General features: G+C 37.8%; 1 protein-coding gene across 1 annotated transcript; it reads left to right on the top strand.

The window, feature by feature from the left end:
- The first annotated feature begins 6,995 nt into the window (after positions 1-6,995).
- Positions 6,996-7,412, top strand: LOC124939069 (uncharacterized mitochondrial protein AtMg00860-like). Its single transcript, XM_047479579.1, has one exon. It carries the CDS (start codon positions 6,996-6,998, stop codon positions 7,410-7,412), a length of 417 nt encoding a protein of 138 aa, XP_047335535.1.
- The last annotated feature ends 12,793 nt before the right edge of the window (positions 7,413-20,205 follow it).

Here is a 20,205-nt window from a genome sequence, read left to right as displayed (position 1 = left end):
GCCATTCATTGGAGAAAACCCCTGCTCCGATCTGCTCTCGCAGTTGGGGAGGCGATTGTTTTCTTCATTGTCGTTCAACGGAGAAAACCCATGCTCCGGTTTGCTCTCGCAGCCGGGGTGGCGATTGTTTTCTTCGCTTCCATTAATTGGAGAAGACCAGAACTCCGATCTGCTCGTGCAGTCGGAGGGGCGTTTGACTGCTTCATTACCGCTCGATGGAGAAAACCCATGCTCCGGTTTGCTCTCGCAGCCGGGGTGGCGACTGTTTTCTTCGCTTCTATTCATTGGAGAAACCCCCTTGCTCCGATCTGCTCTTGCAGTTGTGAGATGATTGTTTTCTCTATCCCTAATCGTCGCGAGTGTCATCGTTCCGGCGTTCACAAAAATATAAAAAAATAAAAAAAAAATTCTTATGAATGTTTGAAGCCACAAGGATCCTCCACGGATTTTGGCATGTTGCCTTCTTCATCGAGACCATCTAAGACTCGATGATTTCAATCCTTTGAAGACAAAGGGTTGTGTTGCTTTGTTGAAGAGTACCCTCGGAGGGGTACATGGTTCTAGAAGGTCTCAACGAACGACTATTTTGTCAATCGGTGAACCTAGGAGATTACGTTTTGAGTTGTAGGGTTCCTTGATGAGGATATACCACAGAGGCTTGTTAACTGATTCTTAAACTGACAGCCTATTGGCTTTATCATTGTGTTTCTCTTGCTTTGCAGGTTTTAATTGTGAACTTTCACTTGACAAGAATTCACACGAGATCGGCTGTGAAAAGATGACTCATGACGATCTATTATTGAATCTGATCGTGACAAGATGCTGCTTCCCAAAATTCCCATGTAAGTTTTGATACGAAACTTGTTCTAATGTCTCATTCTCTCTTACAGGTACGCCACGAGGATCGTTGCATGGCTCATACTTCTGGTTTCTTCACATGTGAAAAGGGCTAAAAGAAAGAAGAACCAATGAAGAACACTATCAGGTTGTATCTTTCTTTTCCCTTTCATTCATTCAGCTCGGGGTAAAAATAAGAAAATAAAAATGCGGCGCCTATTTGTTCAGGCATGGACACACGTTTTATGAAAACAAGACTTTTTTTTTCTCCAAACTCTGTCCAAGAGGGGCATTCTGTAGACACCCCATTTTTACACCCTAGATACCTAATAGAAAAACCCGGCCCGAAATAATACTCATGTTTGTTTATTGAACCGGGAAAACAAAAATAGAATCACCTCGTGGAAAACTGACCCGGTAAAGCTTAAAAGATAACGATCCAAAGGTCGAATTTCATAACGACTCTGTTTTCCCAACCCGTGACACGTTCATGTTGTACGTTTTGAAAAATCTTGAATTTTGAGTATAATGTTATTGTTTGCAAATTTGTGCAGAAAATGCTCAAAAAGAAGGAAAAACTACCAATTCAAATCCTGGGAGCTAGCTGAAGCTATGTTGCACTTCTAAAAATCATATCTTTTGCACCAATGATCCATCTTCAGTGTATGAGCTACAGTTGGAAAGCCCTTTGAATTACCTTTCCAACGACACCAAATACTTCTCCCAGTTCTCTCTGAAGCTCAGTCCAAGTCGCCCGCAGCGAAGGTGATGCGTGAACTGATACGTTTTTGTGAGGCTAGTCTCCTGACCAACACGGACGATTTCGTAAGCAAAGGAGAACATGGAGATGTAGGCAAGAGTCTTGCCTTTCCAATGGTACCAACCTCATTGTGGGAAAAGCTTTGTGCACAAAGTTATGGGCTATTAAAGTTATGAAAGTGAAAACCGCGGGATTGAAAAGATTGAAATGGAGGGGTGACTTTAAAATATCATAACTTTGGATAGGAAGGTCCGTTTGGGTTCATTCAAAAAGGAGATTCACGTTCGTGATGTTAAGAATTGACCATAAAATTGTCACAATTTACTGAGCAAAAACGAGGCCAGGGGGATTCATTTAGTGTGAAGGTGCAAAGAAAGAAAAATGGAAAAGGAAAAAACGGAAAGAAAAAAAAGAAAAATATATATTTTTTTTATTGTTCCGAGCGTGCCCTTGAATTTTTCTAAAAATTACAAATGGGTCCCTGTGCAAAAGAAGATAAAGGTTTTTCAGTTTGAGAGATGGAAGAGGCAGTTTTCAGTTAAAAGGGGGACGGTTTTCAGATCGGTGGGGGTGGAGAATTTTTGAGTTTTCTGGAGAGGTTTTCAATCCAATTCTTGAGAGAGAAAATGGCAGTTCCATTTGAGATTTCTTAGACGAATCCCATTCTTGGAGGCTCCGTTCTGTCGAAGAAGAAGCAAGATTCAATAGAGCAGGAAGAAGAAGCCGTTGCAGCAAACTCATACGAAGAACAACAGCAGATTCCAGCCAGAGTTCTTTCAATTTCAGTCTATCTGTTTCTCATTCTTTAGTCTACTTCGTCTGAATTTGCCATTCAGGTAACTCCTACAACAATGTAGACCTTTATTCAATGATTGAAGCATCAATTATGTACACAAATGTCGTTTATCTGTTTAAGAATCCATTTGATTGTTCAATGAATTTGTTGATTGCTATGGTTGCATGTTCTATTTGTTTGGTTAACTTCCTAGCTGATAGATTGTGTTAGGGACAGTTTAGATACCATTTAACTGTGGATATTAAATTGCAGGTTTGCATATGAAATTTGTTTAGTTTGATACTGTGTTACTGTATTTTGATTTGGATTGTTGGCTGAATAATCAATTGATAGGTGTTAGTCTGGATTTAGCGTAGTCATAGGATTTGATTAGAGTACGTTCTATCCAAAGTCTCAGTTTCGTTTTGAGAAAACTGTGAATGTCCTCGTCGATCGAAAGGAAAGGCAGACAGGCTGTTTTCTTTCTTTTAGTTTCTCTTTCTGTGGCTGTTCTTCAATTGAAATCTCGTTGTCAAGGAAAGGTGACTCTGATTCGTACATGCAGTCTTCAGTTGCAGGTGCAGGGTCGCCGGAAATCTCCTTCGCCGGAGACAGAAAGGAGGTCGACGGTGGCTTCATTTTCTTTTCTTCTATTTCGATTTCCCCAACTTCTGTTGAAGTTACAAAGAGGTCCCTGGACCTCTTTTATTTTTAAAATAACCTGAAAAACTTTAATTTCGAATTAATTTATTAATTCGAAATTAAAGTAGTCCTTGAACCATTTCCTTCCTTTCAATTGAACCCTAAACTTTCTTTTGCTTTTATTTTTAATTTAATTTTTAAAAAAAAAAAAAAAACTAAAAATAAAATAAACTTAAGGCCCTGTTTGTTTCTCAAGTTTTACAAACGACTTTAAAATGAAGATTCTAACATTCAAACCACTTTAAAAAATTCTCAAATTTTCCCAAAAACTCCAAAATATTATTTTTTTTCGAAAATAATTTTTCCCGGAATTTTTAGGGCCCGTTTGGAAAAATGTCTATCTTTGTAGTGTCATATCGGGGGTTCTATAACTCCGAAAATTCCAAACTCGATTCCTATGAGCTCCTAATAATATTTTCGACTATCATATGAAATTTTTGGGAATTTTGGGAATTATTTTTTTTAAATGGCTCATTTTAATGAGTTGTACTCAGAGTTTTCCTTAACTCTGAAAATTCTAAGAAAAAAATGGGGAACACTTGGGACCTTGAGTTATTTTATCATCTTCTCTCCTTTGTCCAAAGAGCATAATATTTCCAATCTTCAACCCGATACTTTTTCCTTGTCGTTCATACTTGTACGTCCTTCCTCTGGAATCGTGACTCTTGTTTTTCCTGAGAACTTTGCTATATGCTCTTCGATGCTTTTCAATGCTTCAATGTTTTTCAATGCTTCAATGCTTTTCAATACTTTGTCCTCTTCAAACACCCCATGAATAGGACTAGCCCCTTGCAAATGATTAAGATTTTCTCACACAAGCAAAAGAGTTCTGAACTCAGAACGAAAACGTAATAATCTTTTAAACATCATATGGCCAATTACTTAGGAGTAGAGACTGTCTGTAAAGACAGGCGTATAGGACATAGCGCCGTAGGCCCTTTCCTAATACGTAACCAAACACCGGACTCTTAAAATGAATCTCTGATTTTTCTTTTCTTTAGTTTCTTTGGGAAGTAAACTAAAGTGGCGACTCTCAAGTCAATTAGATCGATACATTTGCGAGTGTATCGATTTAAAACCTGTACGGGCCAATTCAATTCGAAAAAAGGGAGCGTATGCCAAATTAAATAAAAAATGGGCACACGCGCCAGAAAATTGGAAGGGAACGAAAATGAACGCGTACAGAAAACTGGCGACTCTACTGGGGATTACCTAAGATGTTTAGCTCAAAACATGTAGTTGGCCAAACTACCACAAAATTTCCGAAGGATGTTACGTTTATAACTTCACCACATTTTGCTTGAGGGTGTGAGAACCCGTGAACAATGTGAATTTTGTATTCACATTTTCTTGATTGTTTGCTTGTTCAAATTGTATGAGGGTAAAACCCGATAAAGCTCGACGCTTTTAATTGAAGGGGTGTGCAAACAGAAGCGTTGTCATAAACACTGTTTGCACATGAACGGGCTCAAACGCTCATTTTACTTCGAAGTCGTGTAGTCAAGGAGTATCTATAGGATACTAACTACACCGACAGGCTGTGTGCCCAAAAATGTATCGCTTGAAACACTGAGATACATTAGTCTCTCTCATCTTACTTCTTCTTGATTACAGTGTCCTCCATGCTGTAAGCCAACCACAGTGTTTAAAAGATGAATGTTGAGCATGTTAGTGGAAACGTAGGCACTTATAGGGCTAACCTTAAAAAGAAAAGAGAAAAGGGGTGTTAAAACGTGAGAGTCTAATAAACTTGTGTTTCCAAGAGCGTCATGCACATATTAGAAGAAATTCTGAGGAGTTTTAGAAAGTTGTTCGAAGGCAACACTCTCACATTTGCACCTGTTGGTGTGAATGAGATTCTACATTTGATGAGCACAATGATAGATGAGCGGCTTATGGCGCACATGCAAGGGCGTTGGAGCACAGCATCCCGGGCATTCATCATTGGTGGGGTGCACATATGCCCTACTATGGAAGACTTCCAAGCCATTCTTCGGCCCACATTTGAGGACTTGTTGATGATCCCCCACTCGACTACGTGACAAGACACATACTTCTTAACTTCTCCGGGTGTACTCACGCTTATATTGCACAGTCCATCGTAGGTAGGACATGCTCATATTGGTTGCCTATTTCTTACTATGTCCCTCTAAGGGGACGCTCCTGTCACTTCACCTCGTTGGGGTCGTACATCTTGTGGAAACCCACACTCAGAGCCTAATCGGTCTCTTCCTGGTCAAGACCCTTCAGGGTCTCCAAGTGTTCTCTTCGGGACCGACACACTATTCTCAGCGGGGATCTCCCCTTGTGCTATTATTTGAGTGGTGGATAGGCAATCTTTGTTCGACTCCCCACTATATCTTTACCCTATATCCGCCCCATGCAGCGGACAAGACTTTCTAAGACCATGATGGTGACCAGTATCTCAAACGACTATCATATTCTTTTTATCATCTTGTAGTATCACTTCGATTTCGTGAGGTTCTAGATGGGTGGTCTCCCGTTTATCATGATTCTAGAGTTGGAAGTGATCAACATCTACGAGATCGGCCGTTTATTTCGCCAATTTGGCATGGTCCACACATCTTTGTGAAGGTACGTCTCTCCCAACAATAAGAGTCCCTCCTCTTAGGAGCTCTACTTCGATTATCAGTACATGTGGGAGACCGCTACATCTGTCTTGATTCCCGCAGAGCATGTTAATGCCATTGTTTATGCACTTTCGCTTCATCAGCTAATAGTAGAGGGGACCATTGACATCAATTTCGATATTAAGAAGAATCATATTTCACAGGTGGACTTAGGAAGCTTTTCCGAGAGCCCCGTACATCCCTGCGAAGTCGGAAGCTGTCAAGGAGCGCTCCGAGGCCATGCTCAATGGAAGCCGACCCTGATGAATTAATCAATTCCGACTCAGACGATTCAAGTGACAATGAAGAGATGACACCCACATCTAAACAAGTTTCCAGATCCACCATGGCACTTGTCCTCGACATTGGGAAAATAATAATTGAAGAGGTCATATCCGAGAAGTTCACTAAGCAAGAGTCTCTTTCTGCTGCTTCATCTTTTCCTTCTACATCCCTCCCAAATCTTGTTAAAACTCTAGTTGATCCTCCTTCTCCTTCCGTTTCCGAGTCGGATGTTGTTGTTGAGGATTCTAATGTCTATTTTAATGCAATGCATGATGCTACTTTGAATTCAAATGATATGCTTGTTGATAACGATTTGCCGTTTGAAATGAAACAATTTTTAGAAAACGAAAATCAAGTCTCTTCTACAGAAGAAACTATTGAAATTAATTTGAATTCGGGAGAGGACCCACAAATTATCTTGATAGGCCAAAGCTAAGATGAAAACGAGTGTCATCATCTAGTTGAGTTGTTGAAGCTTAACAAAGACGTCTTTGCATGGTCCTATAAAGACATGCCGGGCATTGACTCCGAAATTGTCCAACATCGTATTCCGTTGTACCCGAATGCCAAGCCCGTCAAGTAGAAGCTCCGGCGTATGAAACCCGACATGGTCGACAAGATTAAGGAAGAGGTGCAGAAACAATTAGAAGCCGGCTTTTTAGATGTTGTCGAATATCCAGAATGGGTCGCCAATGTGATCCCCGTGGTTAAGAAAGATGGAAAAGTTCGTGTGTGCGTGGACTACCGTGATCTCAACAAAGCTAGTCCCAAAGACAATTTTCCACCCTCACACATTGACGTGTTGGTTGACCACGCGGCTGGTCATGAACTCCTATCATTCATGGATGGTTTCTCAGGCTATAATCAAGTTTTGATGGCGCCTGAGGACAAAGAAAAGACTACTTTTATCACTGAAGTTGACACTTTCTGCTACCGTGTAATGCCTTTCGGGCTGAAGAACGTTGAAGCCACGTATTAGAGGGCGGCCACCACTATTCTCCACAACATGATCTACAAGGAAGTTGAAGTCTACGTCGATGATATGATTGTGAAATCCAGGAATCGAGCGGGACACAGTGTAAACCTAGAGAAGTTCCTTCAAAGGATTCGGAAATACCAACTTCGTTTAAATCCAAAGAAATGCACATTCGGTGTTACTGACGGTAAGATGCTGGGATTTCTAATTACTCAGAAAGGAATAGAAGTCGACCCTAGCAAAATTGCAGCCATCACGGCCATGCCAACACCCCGGAACGAGCGAGAGGTTCGAGGATTTCTCGGGAAAATCCAGTACATTAGTCGCTTCATCAGTAAGCTCACTTCCACTTGCGATCCTCTCTTCAAGCTTCTGAAGAAGGATCAAAAATTCGTCTGGAGTGACGCTTGTCAGCACGCCTTTGATAAGGTAAAAGCTTATTTGTAATCCCCTCCTATCCTCATGTCTTCGAGGCCAGGAGTTCCTTTGATTCTTTATCTCACCGTCACCGAGTCATCCATGGGGAGCATGTTGGCCCAAGAGAACAAGAACAAAGAGGAGGTAGCCATCTACTACCTCAGCAAGAGGATGACCGGTTACGAGTTGAACTATTCTTCTGTGGAAAAAGTCTGTTGGGCACTAGCCTGGGTAACGAAGAGGTTGCGCCACTACATGAATGCCCACCCAATCAAGCTAGTGTCAAGACTCGATCCCATTCGTTTCTTGTTTCAAAGAACTCTTCTTTCGCCGCGTCTTGCTAAATGGATGATGATGATTTCAGAATATGACATCACACATACCGTGCAAAAGTCAATCAAGGGGAGCATAGTGGCTGATTTCCTAGCTGATCAACCAATCACCGTTGGAGACGATGATGAAGAGATGGTCTTTCCAGATGACGAGATCATGGTTGTTCAATCCGAAACGTGAAAGTTAATGTTCGATGGCGCGTCGGGCAGACAGGGTTACGGCATTGGTATCCTTTTGATCGATCCTACTGGCACATATAATCCTACTTCTGTTAAGTTGAGTTATAGTGTCACCAACAACGAAGCTGAGTACGAAGCGTGCATTGCTGGGATCAAGTTAGCCAGCGAGAAGAGGATTAGCAGATTGGAGGTTATTGGAGACTCGAATCTTGTAATCTCACAAGCCAATGGAGATTGGCAGGTCAAAGGCGGCAATCTTAAACCTTATCATTCTTTCCTCATGCGTTTAATCGCCAAATTCGAAAGTGTTGTTTTCATCCATACTCCAAGGAGTCAGAATCGTTTCGCTGACGCCCTTGCAACTCTCGCGGCAATGACTCAGATTCCCGAAGAAATCAAGATCAAGCCACTCAAAATCTAACAGAGGTGCAATCGCATCTATAAGAAACTAGTGGTGGCTAACGCTAGTATCTCAAGAAAACCTTGGTTCGAGCCCATTCAATCATATATCGAAAGGGGGGAATACCCAATATCGAAAAGATTTTAGAATTAATGAGGCAACCTGCAATCCAGAACAATCTCCAAACAATCAGATAATATCGCGAAGATGCTTGAAATTTCTTTTAGTGGCATGAATCGTACATAATGTATCATCCCCAAAAAGCAAATGTGAAATGAAAAATGAAGACATCCTCATCCCACAACCCACTCCTATAATGTAGCTGACATGCTCGGCGAGAGCCAATATTCTTGAAAAACCTTCCATGACAAGGACTAATAGAAATGGGGAAAGATGATCACCCTACCTGATTTCCCTCGAGCTTTTGAAAAATCTTTAGGGCTTCTATTCATAATTACAGAGAACTTAGTTATCGATACGCATAATTTGATCCAATCTATCAACTTCTCTCCTATACCCATTCTACACATTACATCGAATAAAAAATATCAATTAATATGATCATAAACTTTTTCAATATTTAGTTTCACGAAGGAAAACTTATCTCCCCTATTGTTGAATCAATACATTTATTTTTAATAAAAGACGCATAAAATTTTTGACAACCTTTAATAAAAGTTATTTGATTTGTCGAGATTACTGAATCAAGAACTCCGCGTAGACTATTCTCCATTAGACACAATCTTATAGAGAAACAAGACTAATAGGTCAAAAAAATTCACATTAATAGTCTCGAGTGCTTTACGAATCAAGCATATTAGCAAAGTGTTCCAACTCTTGTCAAATGATGAGAATTTATAAAATTGCTCGATCGCTTCCATGATATAAATTTTGTGAAAAATAACATTTTTTTGAAAAATGCAAGAGTAAATACATCACTTCTCGGGGCCTTATCACTCCCACAACCCATTACTACTGCCTCCACTTCTTTTTCCATGAGACGAGCTTCCAATGCGTTCTTTTTCTCCAAACTAATAGCAACAAAATTCACACCATCCAAATTCGGTCTAAGCCTATGTCATTCCTTGAATAAATCTTTATAGAATTGTAAAATACTATTTGAAATCGCAGGCTCACAATCTTGGGCAACACCCTGCACCGAAATTGAGTTAATCGCATTGTTCCTAGCGTGCGCCTTCGAGACCCCTTGAAATAATTTTGTATTTTTATCCCCAACTCTTATCCAAGTAGCCCTACAACGTTGTTTAACCCCATTATCTTCTTGTTTACATAGCTCAAGAAGATTACTAACTAGCAAAATACGAGAGATAACATCTTCTACCAAAAAGTCACGAACCTCTTCCACGTCATCAAGAACATTAATCTTAGTACATAAATCCTTGACCTTAGCAAAAAATATTGCACGTTTACCCACATACCAGCTTTTAGTAACTTACGTAAGTTTTTCAATTTCATAAAAAGTTTCGATGATGCAAAACCGGAAGAAACTTGAGACCCCCACCATTCTTGAAAGTTGTTCCTGATTAGCCACTTATTATCAAACCTAAAATTGTGATACAACTTATTCACAACCTTACGCTCTAGTATAATAGGTCGATTATCCGAAAAACTCCACAGAAGTACCTTTTGAAAAATATTAGTCACCCCCAAAATATCGACCCACTAACCAAAAACATGTCAATGCGAGACTGTGACAATTCACCATTTTCATTGTCTCTTCTGAACATGTATTGCTCTCCTTCAAGTGACGGATCCACAAGTTCAGGATTCTATATATATAATTAAAATTTTATATACATTTTTTAATTTAGTTATATAATTAATTAAAATAATAAAAAACTGAAAAGATAATATAAATTTAAAGTTAATATTTTTTAATTAAATATTAAATAATTTAAGAATAAATAATTAAAGAAAGATAAAATCTCCCACTACATATTATTATTTTTATTTTACATATAAATAAATTAATTAAAAAAATGTTTTTGATATCAAATCAATTAAAAAATTTTGATCTTGAACCACTATTTTATATCATTTTTATGTTTGAAAACTATAATTATAATATAATAACTTATATTTTTATTAAATAGGCTGAACCACCACTGGTAAAAAATTGATCTTTACCGACGGTTTTTACCGAAGGTTTATGAAACTCTCCTAAATATTCTTTAGAGGAACAAATCTTTCGGTATTAAAAATAGATTCCGAGAGGGGTGTAAAACCTTCGGTTTTACTAATTAGTACCGAAAGTTCTTTGTAGAACTTTCGGTTTTTACCTTCCCAAAAACCAAAAATAATTTTAAGTGTTGGATGTGGGTTAATTGCGAAAGTTTTTAAAAAAACCTTCGGTTTTGCAATTCCTGAGATTTTTAATTGCGAAGTTTATTCAAAGAAATTTCGGTTTTACCTTTTCTAAAATTCTTTATTGCGAAGGTTTTCCAATAAACTTTCGGTTTTGACTCACCCCAAAAGAATTAAAAATAATTCTATGTTTGGTGATGGTTATTTCCGAAGGTTTTTCAATAAACCTTCGGTTTTGACTAATATCAAAACCGAAAGTAATATGAAAACCTTCGGTATCTATCTGTATAAATACAAACCTTAACCCTTCTCTTTTTCATTCGGCTCTCTCCTTTCTCTCTCTTCCGCGCCGCAGCTGCCTCCTCCACCGTCGCTTCTCTTCTTCGTCTTCTCGCGTTCAGGTTAGATTGATTTGTTTTTTTTGTTGTTTATTATTAGATTTAGATTTCTTATCATGTAGTTTATATTATCTATATTTAGGCTAATTTAGATTATTTGTTTGGTAGTTTGATTTAGATTTGTTAGTGTTTAGATTAGATTTAGGTTAGTTTGTTAAATATATATGATTTTGTTAGATTTGTTATTGTGTTTGATTTGAGTTATATTAGATTTAGGTTACGGTTATTTTGTTTGATTAATATATATATATATATGAAATGCATTTAGGATGGGTGAGTCATGGCATAGTCTTCGGCGTACACCAAAGAAATTGTCCCGGACATACCAGAATTTGCTAGCAGCATCAAAAAATGCGGCACGTGAGGAAGAGGTGAGAAATATGACGCTGGAAATGGAGCAAATCCGATTGAGGGATGCGGAAATAGGCCAATTACTGAGTGAAATTAAAGCAGACAGGGCTGAAATGGCACAAAAATTGGAGAATCTCGAATAGCAACTTGAATTGTTGAGGAGTCGATAGAATCAACCACCCCCTCCTCCCCCCTTCTAATAATTTTTAGATTATATCGTTTGATTAATTATGTGTTTTCTTTTCCGTACGAACGATGACATTTTGATGTCTTTTGTTTTCATAATTATGAATTATTATTATTATCTTTGGTTTGGTTTTTAATATGTTGTTTATGAATTATTTTCTTTTGATTTTCTTTTTGCCTTTTTTAAACAGCGTTGCCAAAACCGAATGTTTTCAACTAAACCTTCGGTTTTGACCCTAGTTTAAAAATATTCAGGTGTCAAAACCGAAGGTTTATTTGAAAACCTTCGGTTTTGACACTTGTTTAAAAAAATATAAAAAATTCTAAGTGTTGGGAAGGGTCAAAACCAAAGGTTTTCAAATGAACCTTCGTTTTGACCCTTGTTTAAAAAAAACAGAAAAAATTTTAAGTATGGGTAAGGGTAAAAACCGAAGGTTTATTTTAAATCCTTCGGTTTTGACCCTTGTTTAGAAAAATAGAAAAAATTCTAAGAATGGGTAAGGGTAAAAACCGAAGGTTTATTTGAAAACCTTCGGTTTTGACACTTGTTTAAAAAAACAGAAAAATTCTAAGTGTTGGGAAGTGTAAAAACCAAAGGTTTTCAAATAAACCTTCATTTTGACCCTTGTTTAAAAAAATAGGAAAAATTTCTAAGTGTTGGGAAGTGTAAAAACCGAAGGTTTTCAAATAAACCTTCGGTTTTGACCCTTGTTTAAAAAAATCAAAAACAATTCTAAGTGTTGGAAAGTGTAAAAACCGAAGGTTTTCAAATAAACCTTCGATTTTGACCCTTGTTTAAAAAAATCGGAAAAATTTCTAAGTGTTGGGAAGTGTAAAAACCGAAGGTTTTCAAATAAACCTTCGGTTTTGACCCTTGTTTAAAAAAATCGGAAAATTTTCCAAGTGTTGGAAAGTGTAAAAACCGAAGGTTTTCAAATAAACCTTCGGTTTTAACCCTTGTTTCAAAAAATCAAAACAAATTTTAAGTGTTGGGAACTGTAAAAACCGAAGGTTTTCAAATAAACCTTCGGTTTTGACCCTTATTTTAAAAAATCGGAAACATTTCTAAGTGTTGGAAAGTGTAAAAACTGAAAGTTTTCAAATAAACCTTCGGTTTTGACCCTTGTTTAAAAAAAACCAGAAAAAATTATAAGTATGGGTAAGGGTAAAAACCGAAAGTTTATTTGAAAACCTTCGGTTTTGACACTTATTTAAAAAAACTGAAAAATTATAAGTGTTGGGAAGTGTAAAAACCAAATGTTTTCAAATAAACCTTCGGTTTTGACCCTTGTTTAAAAAAATAGGAAAATTTTCTAAGTGTTGGGAAGTGTAAAAACCGAAGGTTTTCAAATAAACCTTCGGTTTTGACCCTTGTTTAAAAAAATCAAAAAAAATTCTAAGTGTTGGGAAGTGTAAAAACTGAAGGTTTTCAAATAAACCTTCGGTTTTGAACCTTGTTTAAAAAAATCGGAAAAATTTCTAAGTGTTGGGAAGTGTAAAAACCGAAGGTTTTCAAATAAACCTTCGGTTTTGACCCTTGTTTAAAAAAATCGGAAAAATTTACAAGTGTTGAGAAGTGTAAAAACCGAAGGTTTTCAAATAAACCTTCGGTTTTGACCCTTGTTTAAAAAAATCAAAAAAAATTCTAAGTGTTGGGAAGTGTAAAAACCGAAGGTTTTCAAATAAACCTTCGGTTTTGACCCTTGTTTAAAAAAATCGGAAAAATTTCTAAGTGTTGGGTAGTGTAAAAACCGAAGGTTTTCAAATAAACCTTGGGTTTTGACCCTTGTTTAAAAAATCGAAAAAATTTCTAAGTGTTGGGAAGTGTAAAAACCGAAGGTTTTCAAATAAACCTTCGGTTTTGACCCTTGTTTAAAAAAATCGGAAAAATTTCTAAGTGTTGGGAAGTGTAAAAACCGAAGGTTTTCAAATAAACCTTCGGTTTTGACCCTTGTTTAAAAAATCGGAAAAATTTTTAAGTGTTGGGAAGTGTAAAAACCGAAGGTTTTCAAATAAACCTTCGGTTTTGACCCTTGTTTAAAAAATCGGAAAAATTTCTAAGTGTTGGGAAATGTAAAAACCGAAGGTTTTCAAATAAAGCTTTGGTTTTGACCCTTGTTTAAAAAATCAGAAAAATTTCTAAGTGTTGGAAAGTGTAAAAACCGAAGGTTTTCAAATAAACCTTCAATTTTGACCATTGTTTAAAAAAATCAGAAAAATTTCTAAGTGTTGGGAAGTGTAAAAACCGAAGGTTTTCAAATAAACCTTCGGTTTTGACCATTCCTAAAAACATTCTGTTTAAGGTCAGGACCGAGAGGTTTATTCAAACTTTCACATATAATATCAAAACTGAAAGTTATACTATAAACTTTCGGGTTTACCACTTCCTAATTTGTTAAATTATTTTGTTTTTAACCTACTAATCTAGACTCCTAACTAATATAATCAATTGTGTGTTGTATTTTAAAAATTGAAATTGTGTTTAATGTTAAAATGTTTATGATTGTGTTTGATTATATAGAGAAGTGTATATGAATGTTTATGTTTGATTATCTTATGAATGTGTGTAATGTTTGATCATATGGATTGTGCAATATTTTAAGGATATCAAATGTGTTAAATTAAGGTTGTTCAAGGTTATTAGAAGGTGATAAACCAATTAATTTAACAATTTGTGAATTGTTAATTCCGAAAGTTATATAATTAACTTTCGGAAATAACCTTCAAAACCGAAAGTTAATGATATAACTTTCGGTTTTACCCTTCCCCTAGAAACATACTGGTTAAGGTCAGGACCGAGAGTTTTATCTAAAACTTTCGGTTTTGATAGCTATTTCGAAAGTTAATGATATAACTTTCGGAATTACCACTTCTCAATTTTTTAAATTAAGGTGTTTTTTACCTTACAATATAGACTCCTAACTAATATAATCAAGTGTGGGTTGTATTTTAAAAATTAATATTGTGCTTAATGTTAAAATGTTTATAATTGTGTTTGATTATATAGAGAAGTGTATATGAATGTTTATGTTTGATTATTTTATGAATGTGTATAATGTTTGATCATATGGATTGTGCAATATTTTAAGGATATCAAATGTGTTAAATTAATGTGGTTCAAGGTAATTAGAATGTGAGAAACCATTTAATTTAACAATTTGTGAAGTGATAATTCCGAAAGTTATATAATTAACTTTCGGAAATAACCATCAAAACCGAAAGTTTTATATAAAACTTTCGGAAATGACCCTTATCAAAACCGAAAGTTTTATATAAAACTTTTGGAAATGACCCTTATCAAAACCGAAAGTATTATATAAAACCTTCGGAATTGACACTTATCAAAACCGAAAGTTTTATATAAAACTTTCGGAAATGACCTATTAAAATAAAAAAAAAACAATCTTTTTTCTCTTCTTCTTTCCCCGATTTCTTTCTTCTCTTCCGTTTTCTCTTCCGTCGCCGCCCCATTTCTTCTGAAGACGCCACCCTTCCGATTGAAGACGGCGAAGAAGACGAAGACGCCGGCCATTGAAGACGCCCTTCCGCCTTCCGAAGACGCCACCCATTGAAGAAAGGCGCAACGCCTCCCTGCTGCCCTGCCGCCAGTCGCCGTCGCCTGCCGCTTGAGGATAAGGTTAGTTTATTGTTTTTCCATATTATTTTTAGATTCTTGTTTGATTAAATGTTAGATTATGTTAGATTAGGTTTTGAATTTGGTTTTGGATTAGATTTTGGATTAGGTTTTAAGATTATGTTTTTGTTTTAGGTTTTTGGAATTGGTTGTTAGATTTGTTTTTGGATTAATTATGTTGGATTATTGTTAGATTATGTTTATATTATTGTTAGATTTGTTTAGATTATGTATTGGATTATGTTATTGGATTAGTTTTTTAGAATTAGTTTTGGATATTGTTTTTGGAATTGGTTTTGGATTTTGTTTTTGGATTAATTATGTTGGATTATTGTTAGATTAGGTTTATATTATTGTTAGATTAGTTTAGATTATTGTTTGATTATGTTTGTAATTATTGGATTCATGTTAGTTTAGTTTGATTTTGTTAGATAGATTATATTATTGGATTGATTTGGTGGTATATGTTTATGTTGATTTTGTTGGATTTATGTTAGATTTGGTTTATTATTGTTTGATTAATAGGTATATGTGTTTATATATGTTGATTTTGTTGGCTTTGGTATTTTTGATTAATTTTTTATTGTTTGATTAATAGGGTTTATTATTGTTCAATCGATCTACCTACAACCACTCGCTCTTTTTCGTCGCTCTTTTTGTGCAAGGTTAGTTATTGTTGGTTTATTATGTATATATATATGGTTAGGTTAGTTTAATGTTATATTTATGTTTGATTTTCATGTTATATTTATGTTAGATTATGTTAGATTAAGTTTGATTTATGTTAGAATGTGTTAGATTAGGTTTGACATGTGTATGAATGAAATAATGTTGAATTAAATTTGGTTTGAATTAGATTTGATTTTAGATTAGAATTGTTATATATAATGAATTGTGTATGAATAAAATGATGGTTGATTAGAATTGATTGATTTGAAATGTGTATGAATGAAATAATGTTAGATTATATGTATTTTAGATTTAAGTTTGATTTATGTTAGGTTTTATTATAGTTTGTTTATGTAGAATTCTGGTTGGATAATGTTAGATTAGGTGGAATTTTGGTTGGATAATGATAGATTAGTGTTAGGATCTAGGTCGCGGCTGGAGGACCGGGGTTGGGCCGGTTAGCGCGTCTCACTCAAAGGGTGGTGATTAATCCTGTTAGATATTAACACCGGGGTTTCAATACTACACAAACTGCCACAAACCCTTGAACTAGGTTCAAGCGCGGAAGAGGTTTGTTTCAGGTTGAAGTAGCACACTTACAGGATAGGCAGAACCGGTTTTGAATAGGACAGGTTTGGAAATTGGTGGGTCGGTTTTTGTAACTTGGTGATTCGGTTTAGATGGTGTAGAGTCGGTTAGAATGTAGAACCAGCAGAAAGTAAATAACAAGACAGGTTTTTATGGATGTTCGGAGATAAAACTCCTACGTCACCCCTTCCTCTCGAAACCACGAGAAGGATATTCACTAAGGAATACAAATACAATCCGATCGAGACTTATTTCCTGCTCGATAACACCCGTACAATTTACACCGAAATTGTAAATACACACTTCAACTTAGCACTTAAGCTTTTCTAGAGAGAGAACACATTTTTATCACTTGTAGATTAAATGTTCACTGTGTCCCCCTTAAAATCTCGTGTCTCGCGTATCCCACTTTTACTCCTCTTCAGCTGCTCCTTTTATAGATGAAATATGACAACGGTCATATTTCACTTCATTGAATTTGATTGGCTGGGCAGAGGTTCGGTGATTCAGACCTGGCGGTCAACTGTTCAGACCTGGCGGTCTGTTCTTCCAGTGTGTAAGACAAACCTGCCAGGTTTTTTGTTTTACTCAATATGGTGACTGTTGGTTAGACAGTTGTCTGTACTTGGAAGATTTCTTTCTGATTTATCCTGAAGTAGAAAGATCTTGTAGGACGGTCTTCTGCAGCCTGCAGACTGTCCTCAGACTTGTATGAATATGGCAATGTTCAGTCTGTTCCTTTGGTATCATTCTCAACAGATACCCGAAATATCTTCTTATGCTGGTCGGTCATTTAACTTAGTCTGATGACTTCCGGTTATTGACCGGCTGTCTGGTGTTTCCAGCCTTCTTTTGAGCGGTCATGTTTCAGGTCGGTTAAATAACTTGACCAGTTGAGCTTCTTAACCGGTTCATTGGTTTGACCGGTTGGTTTTCTCAAACCGGTTGGGTACTTTGACTAGACTGGTTCTTTGTTCCTGCATGGAAGGTTTATTTGTGTTAAGTTCTGTGAACCGGTCTAATTTTATCTAACAATTTCTCTCTTTTTGATTATTTTATTTAAAATTATCAAAATCATGTAAGATTGCAAACGTAGGCCGGTTCTTTATTTGACCGGATTTTTGAAACTAACTTGGGAGAATTTTTCGAAAATTTTTTTTTTTAAAAAAAAATTTGAGAAATATTTTGGAAAATTATTATCTTTTATCTTATCAATTTCTCCCTTTTTGATTATTTTATTTAAAATTATCAAAACCATGTAGGAATGCAAGTATAGGTCGGTTTCAAAAATAGCTTTATATATATAGAAGTAACCGGAAAAGGGGAAAATATTATATAGACACCGAAATAAACATAGATTAAGAAAAGTGAGCCCCTATTCTGATTCGGAAAATATGAAGTCTTTCATCATAACATCGGTCGATTCTTCCTCATCCGGTTGATCCGGTCTTGAAGATGAACCTTCAGCTTACGGTTGACCGCCCGTGCTGATTGGAACCGTATTGAGAACTCGTTGTCTTGTAGACCGCTGCTCGAGATTCTCTTCGTCTTCATCCTCGGTGTGCATAGCTGGGTTCGGTTGAGTTTTAATAACCGTTTCGGTAATCCTTTCCAGCATCCCGGCTACCTGAACCTTCCTTGATGATGTTTTTCTTTTTCGTTTTGCCGGAACCGAAGAGGAAGAAGCCGCCTTGGTCTTCTTGTGGGCTCTGGCATATTCTTCGAGCCCTTGTTTTTGTGCGTTTAACCGCTCTGCATCTTTGGCCGCTTGAGCTGCCATGGACTTCGCAAGTCCCGGATATTTAGCCGCTGTGTTTCGTTCGCGCACGGCTATTTCCTCTTCAGACAATCGCGGTGCCTCCTTTGCTTTCCGCGCTTCTTCGTCCAGCGCATCTTGAACTTCCTTAGCCGCTCGGGCGTTTGCCTCCTCAACCGCTGTATCAGCATTAATCTTGGCCTTGATTAATTCATTTACCTGTTCGGTTAGCGCCTTGAGGTCGGCTTCAAGTTGGGTATTCCGGTCCTCAAGGCTTGCATTCTTTTCCTCCAGACTGATGACTCTGTTGAGTGTGGAAGCGGCTTCATTGCTTGACCGCCCCAGGTCTTCATCGACCTTTGTGAGCTGTTACTCGGTTTCCCTTTCAAACCGACCCATGTCATCCACCATCCTTGAGGTCTTATCTTCTTCGGTTCGTTGAAGATGATCGTTGTGCAGAACCGTGTCGTCCCAGTAGTCAGCTTCGATGTCTGTGATCCGGGCCTCTGCCTTTACAAGATCATCCCTCGTCTTTTCGGCTAACAGGATTGTTTGGCGCGCGGCTTTCTTGATTTTCCTCTTCCACGGTCGAACCTTTGAGTTGGCAAACTCTTGGATAAGAGTCTTTACTCTTTCTTCTGTGACAACCGGTTCTGAATCCCCCAGTTGATCCGTTTCAAATGGCCCGGTGAAAGGAGTCTCTGTCCTTTCGTCGGTTTCGTTTATGACCGGATCCGCTAGAGGAGGCGTTTCACCTCGATTCTGACTGTCATTGGTCTCAAGACGCGGAGAATGCGCTGTTTCTCGTTGTCTGTGCACCGCGTCAAGCCGATCTATTTCTTCAGTGAATTCTCCTTTCTTTATCTCAAACTTATTCAACACCAAGAGCTGTAATTTAGCCTTCGGTGTTCCCGCAACATACCTTTCTGAAAGCTTTCGGATACGTACGGTTAGCTTTTGTAGCCGAGCACGCGGTTTCACGATTGCGTGTCGGTCCATGGCTTCGTTAGGATCTTTGGCGTCTGTGAGGCTTATAACATTTTCTTCTATCTCCTTCAGCCTTCTAAAACATTGTTCATCGGTTAGGCCCGGTAGCATGTGTTTGAAAAATTTGTCGCATCGGTACTCGTGCCATTCCCGGTATACTGCGGCAGCCGCTTGAACTCGCAGTTCGATTTCCTCCAAGATTTTTCATACAATGTTCGCGGCTATCTTTTGGTCATTGTCAAAGGGAGCCTCTTCCTCCTCTCGGCCGTCTACACCGCCATCGGTGTTTTCAAGGCTTTCGGCCGCACCGGCATTGTTAGGACTTATAGCCGATCGTTCCTCTTCATTCGGTCCTTCTTTTTTTCAGACGGATTTTCATCCGTGTTCTGCGTGCCGGTTTGGTCAGACGTTGAGGCCGAATCTTCCTCATCTCTTGTTTGCGAGGGTGGTTCCGTAAATACTATCGGTGCCTTACCCTTCTTGCTTCCGGACTTGTCTTTTACCGGAGCCGGTGTCTTGGCAGTAGATTTCTTCCTTCGGCCACCTGTGGGACCGGGGGCCGGCTGCTTCCTCTCCCGGAATTGTTTAGATCTTATTATCTTGCTTGATGAGAGAAGAACACCAGGACCGGTGTTGATGTTATGGTGGAGCATGATTTTTCCTAGAGGGATGGCGTATCCCCATGACCGGGCCAAATCCGGTTTCACCATATCTTTCAGGTTGTTGAAAATCTCCTTCGCCCAGTTGACGTTCGTACCATCCAACAAACCGATAAGCATCTCGATTTTGGCATTGGTGAGGTTGTCGTAATTTCCACCTCTCGCTTGAACCGACTTTGTGAAGATGTCATAAAGCGGTATGTATTCCGGTCGTAATGTCGATTTCTTACCGGATACTTTCACCGGTTCCCCGTTTGCAGAGAGAATCTGGCAGGCCGCCTCGAATGTTGTTGGGGCTAGCTCCATCGAAGCGTTTTGGCCATCCGTTGGAAGATGTAGGATCTCCGCAACCGATTCT

The sequence above is a fragment of the Impatiens glandulifera genome, chromosome 5, assembly GCF_907164915.1.
Source record: "Impatiens glandulifera chromosome 5, dImpGla2.1, whole genome shotgun sequence".
Taxonomy (NCBI): domain Eukaryota; kingdom Viridiplantae; phylum Streptophyta; class Magnoliopsida; order Ericales; family Balsaminaceae; genus Impatiens; species Impatiens glandulifera.
Note: the sequence above shows the minus strand (reverse complement) of the source record. Positions and strands in the feature narration are given on the sequence as shown.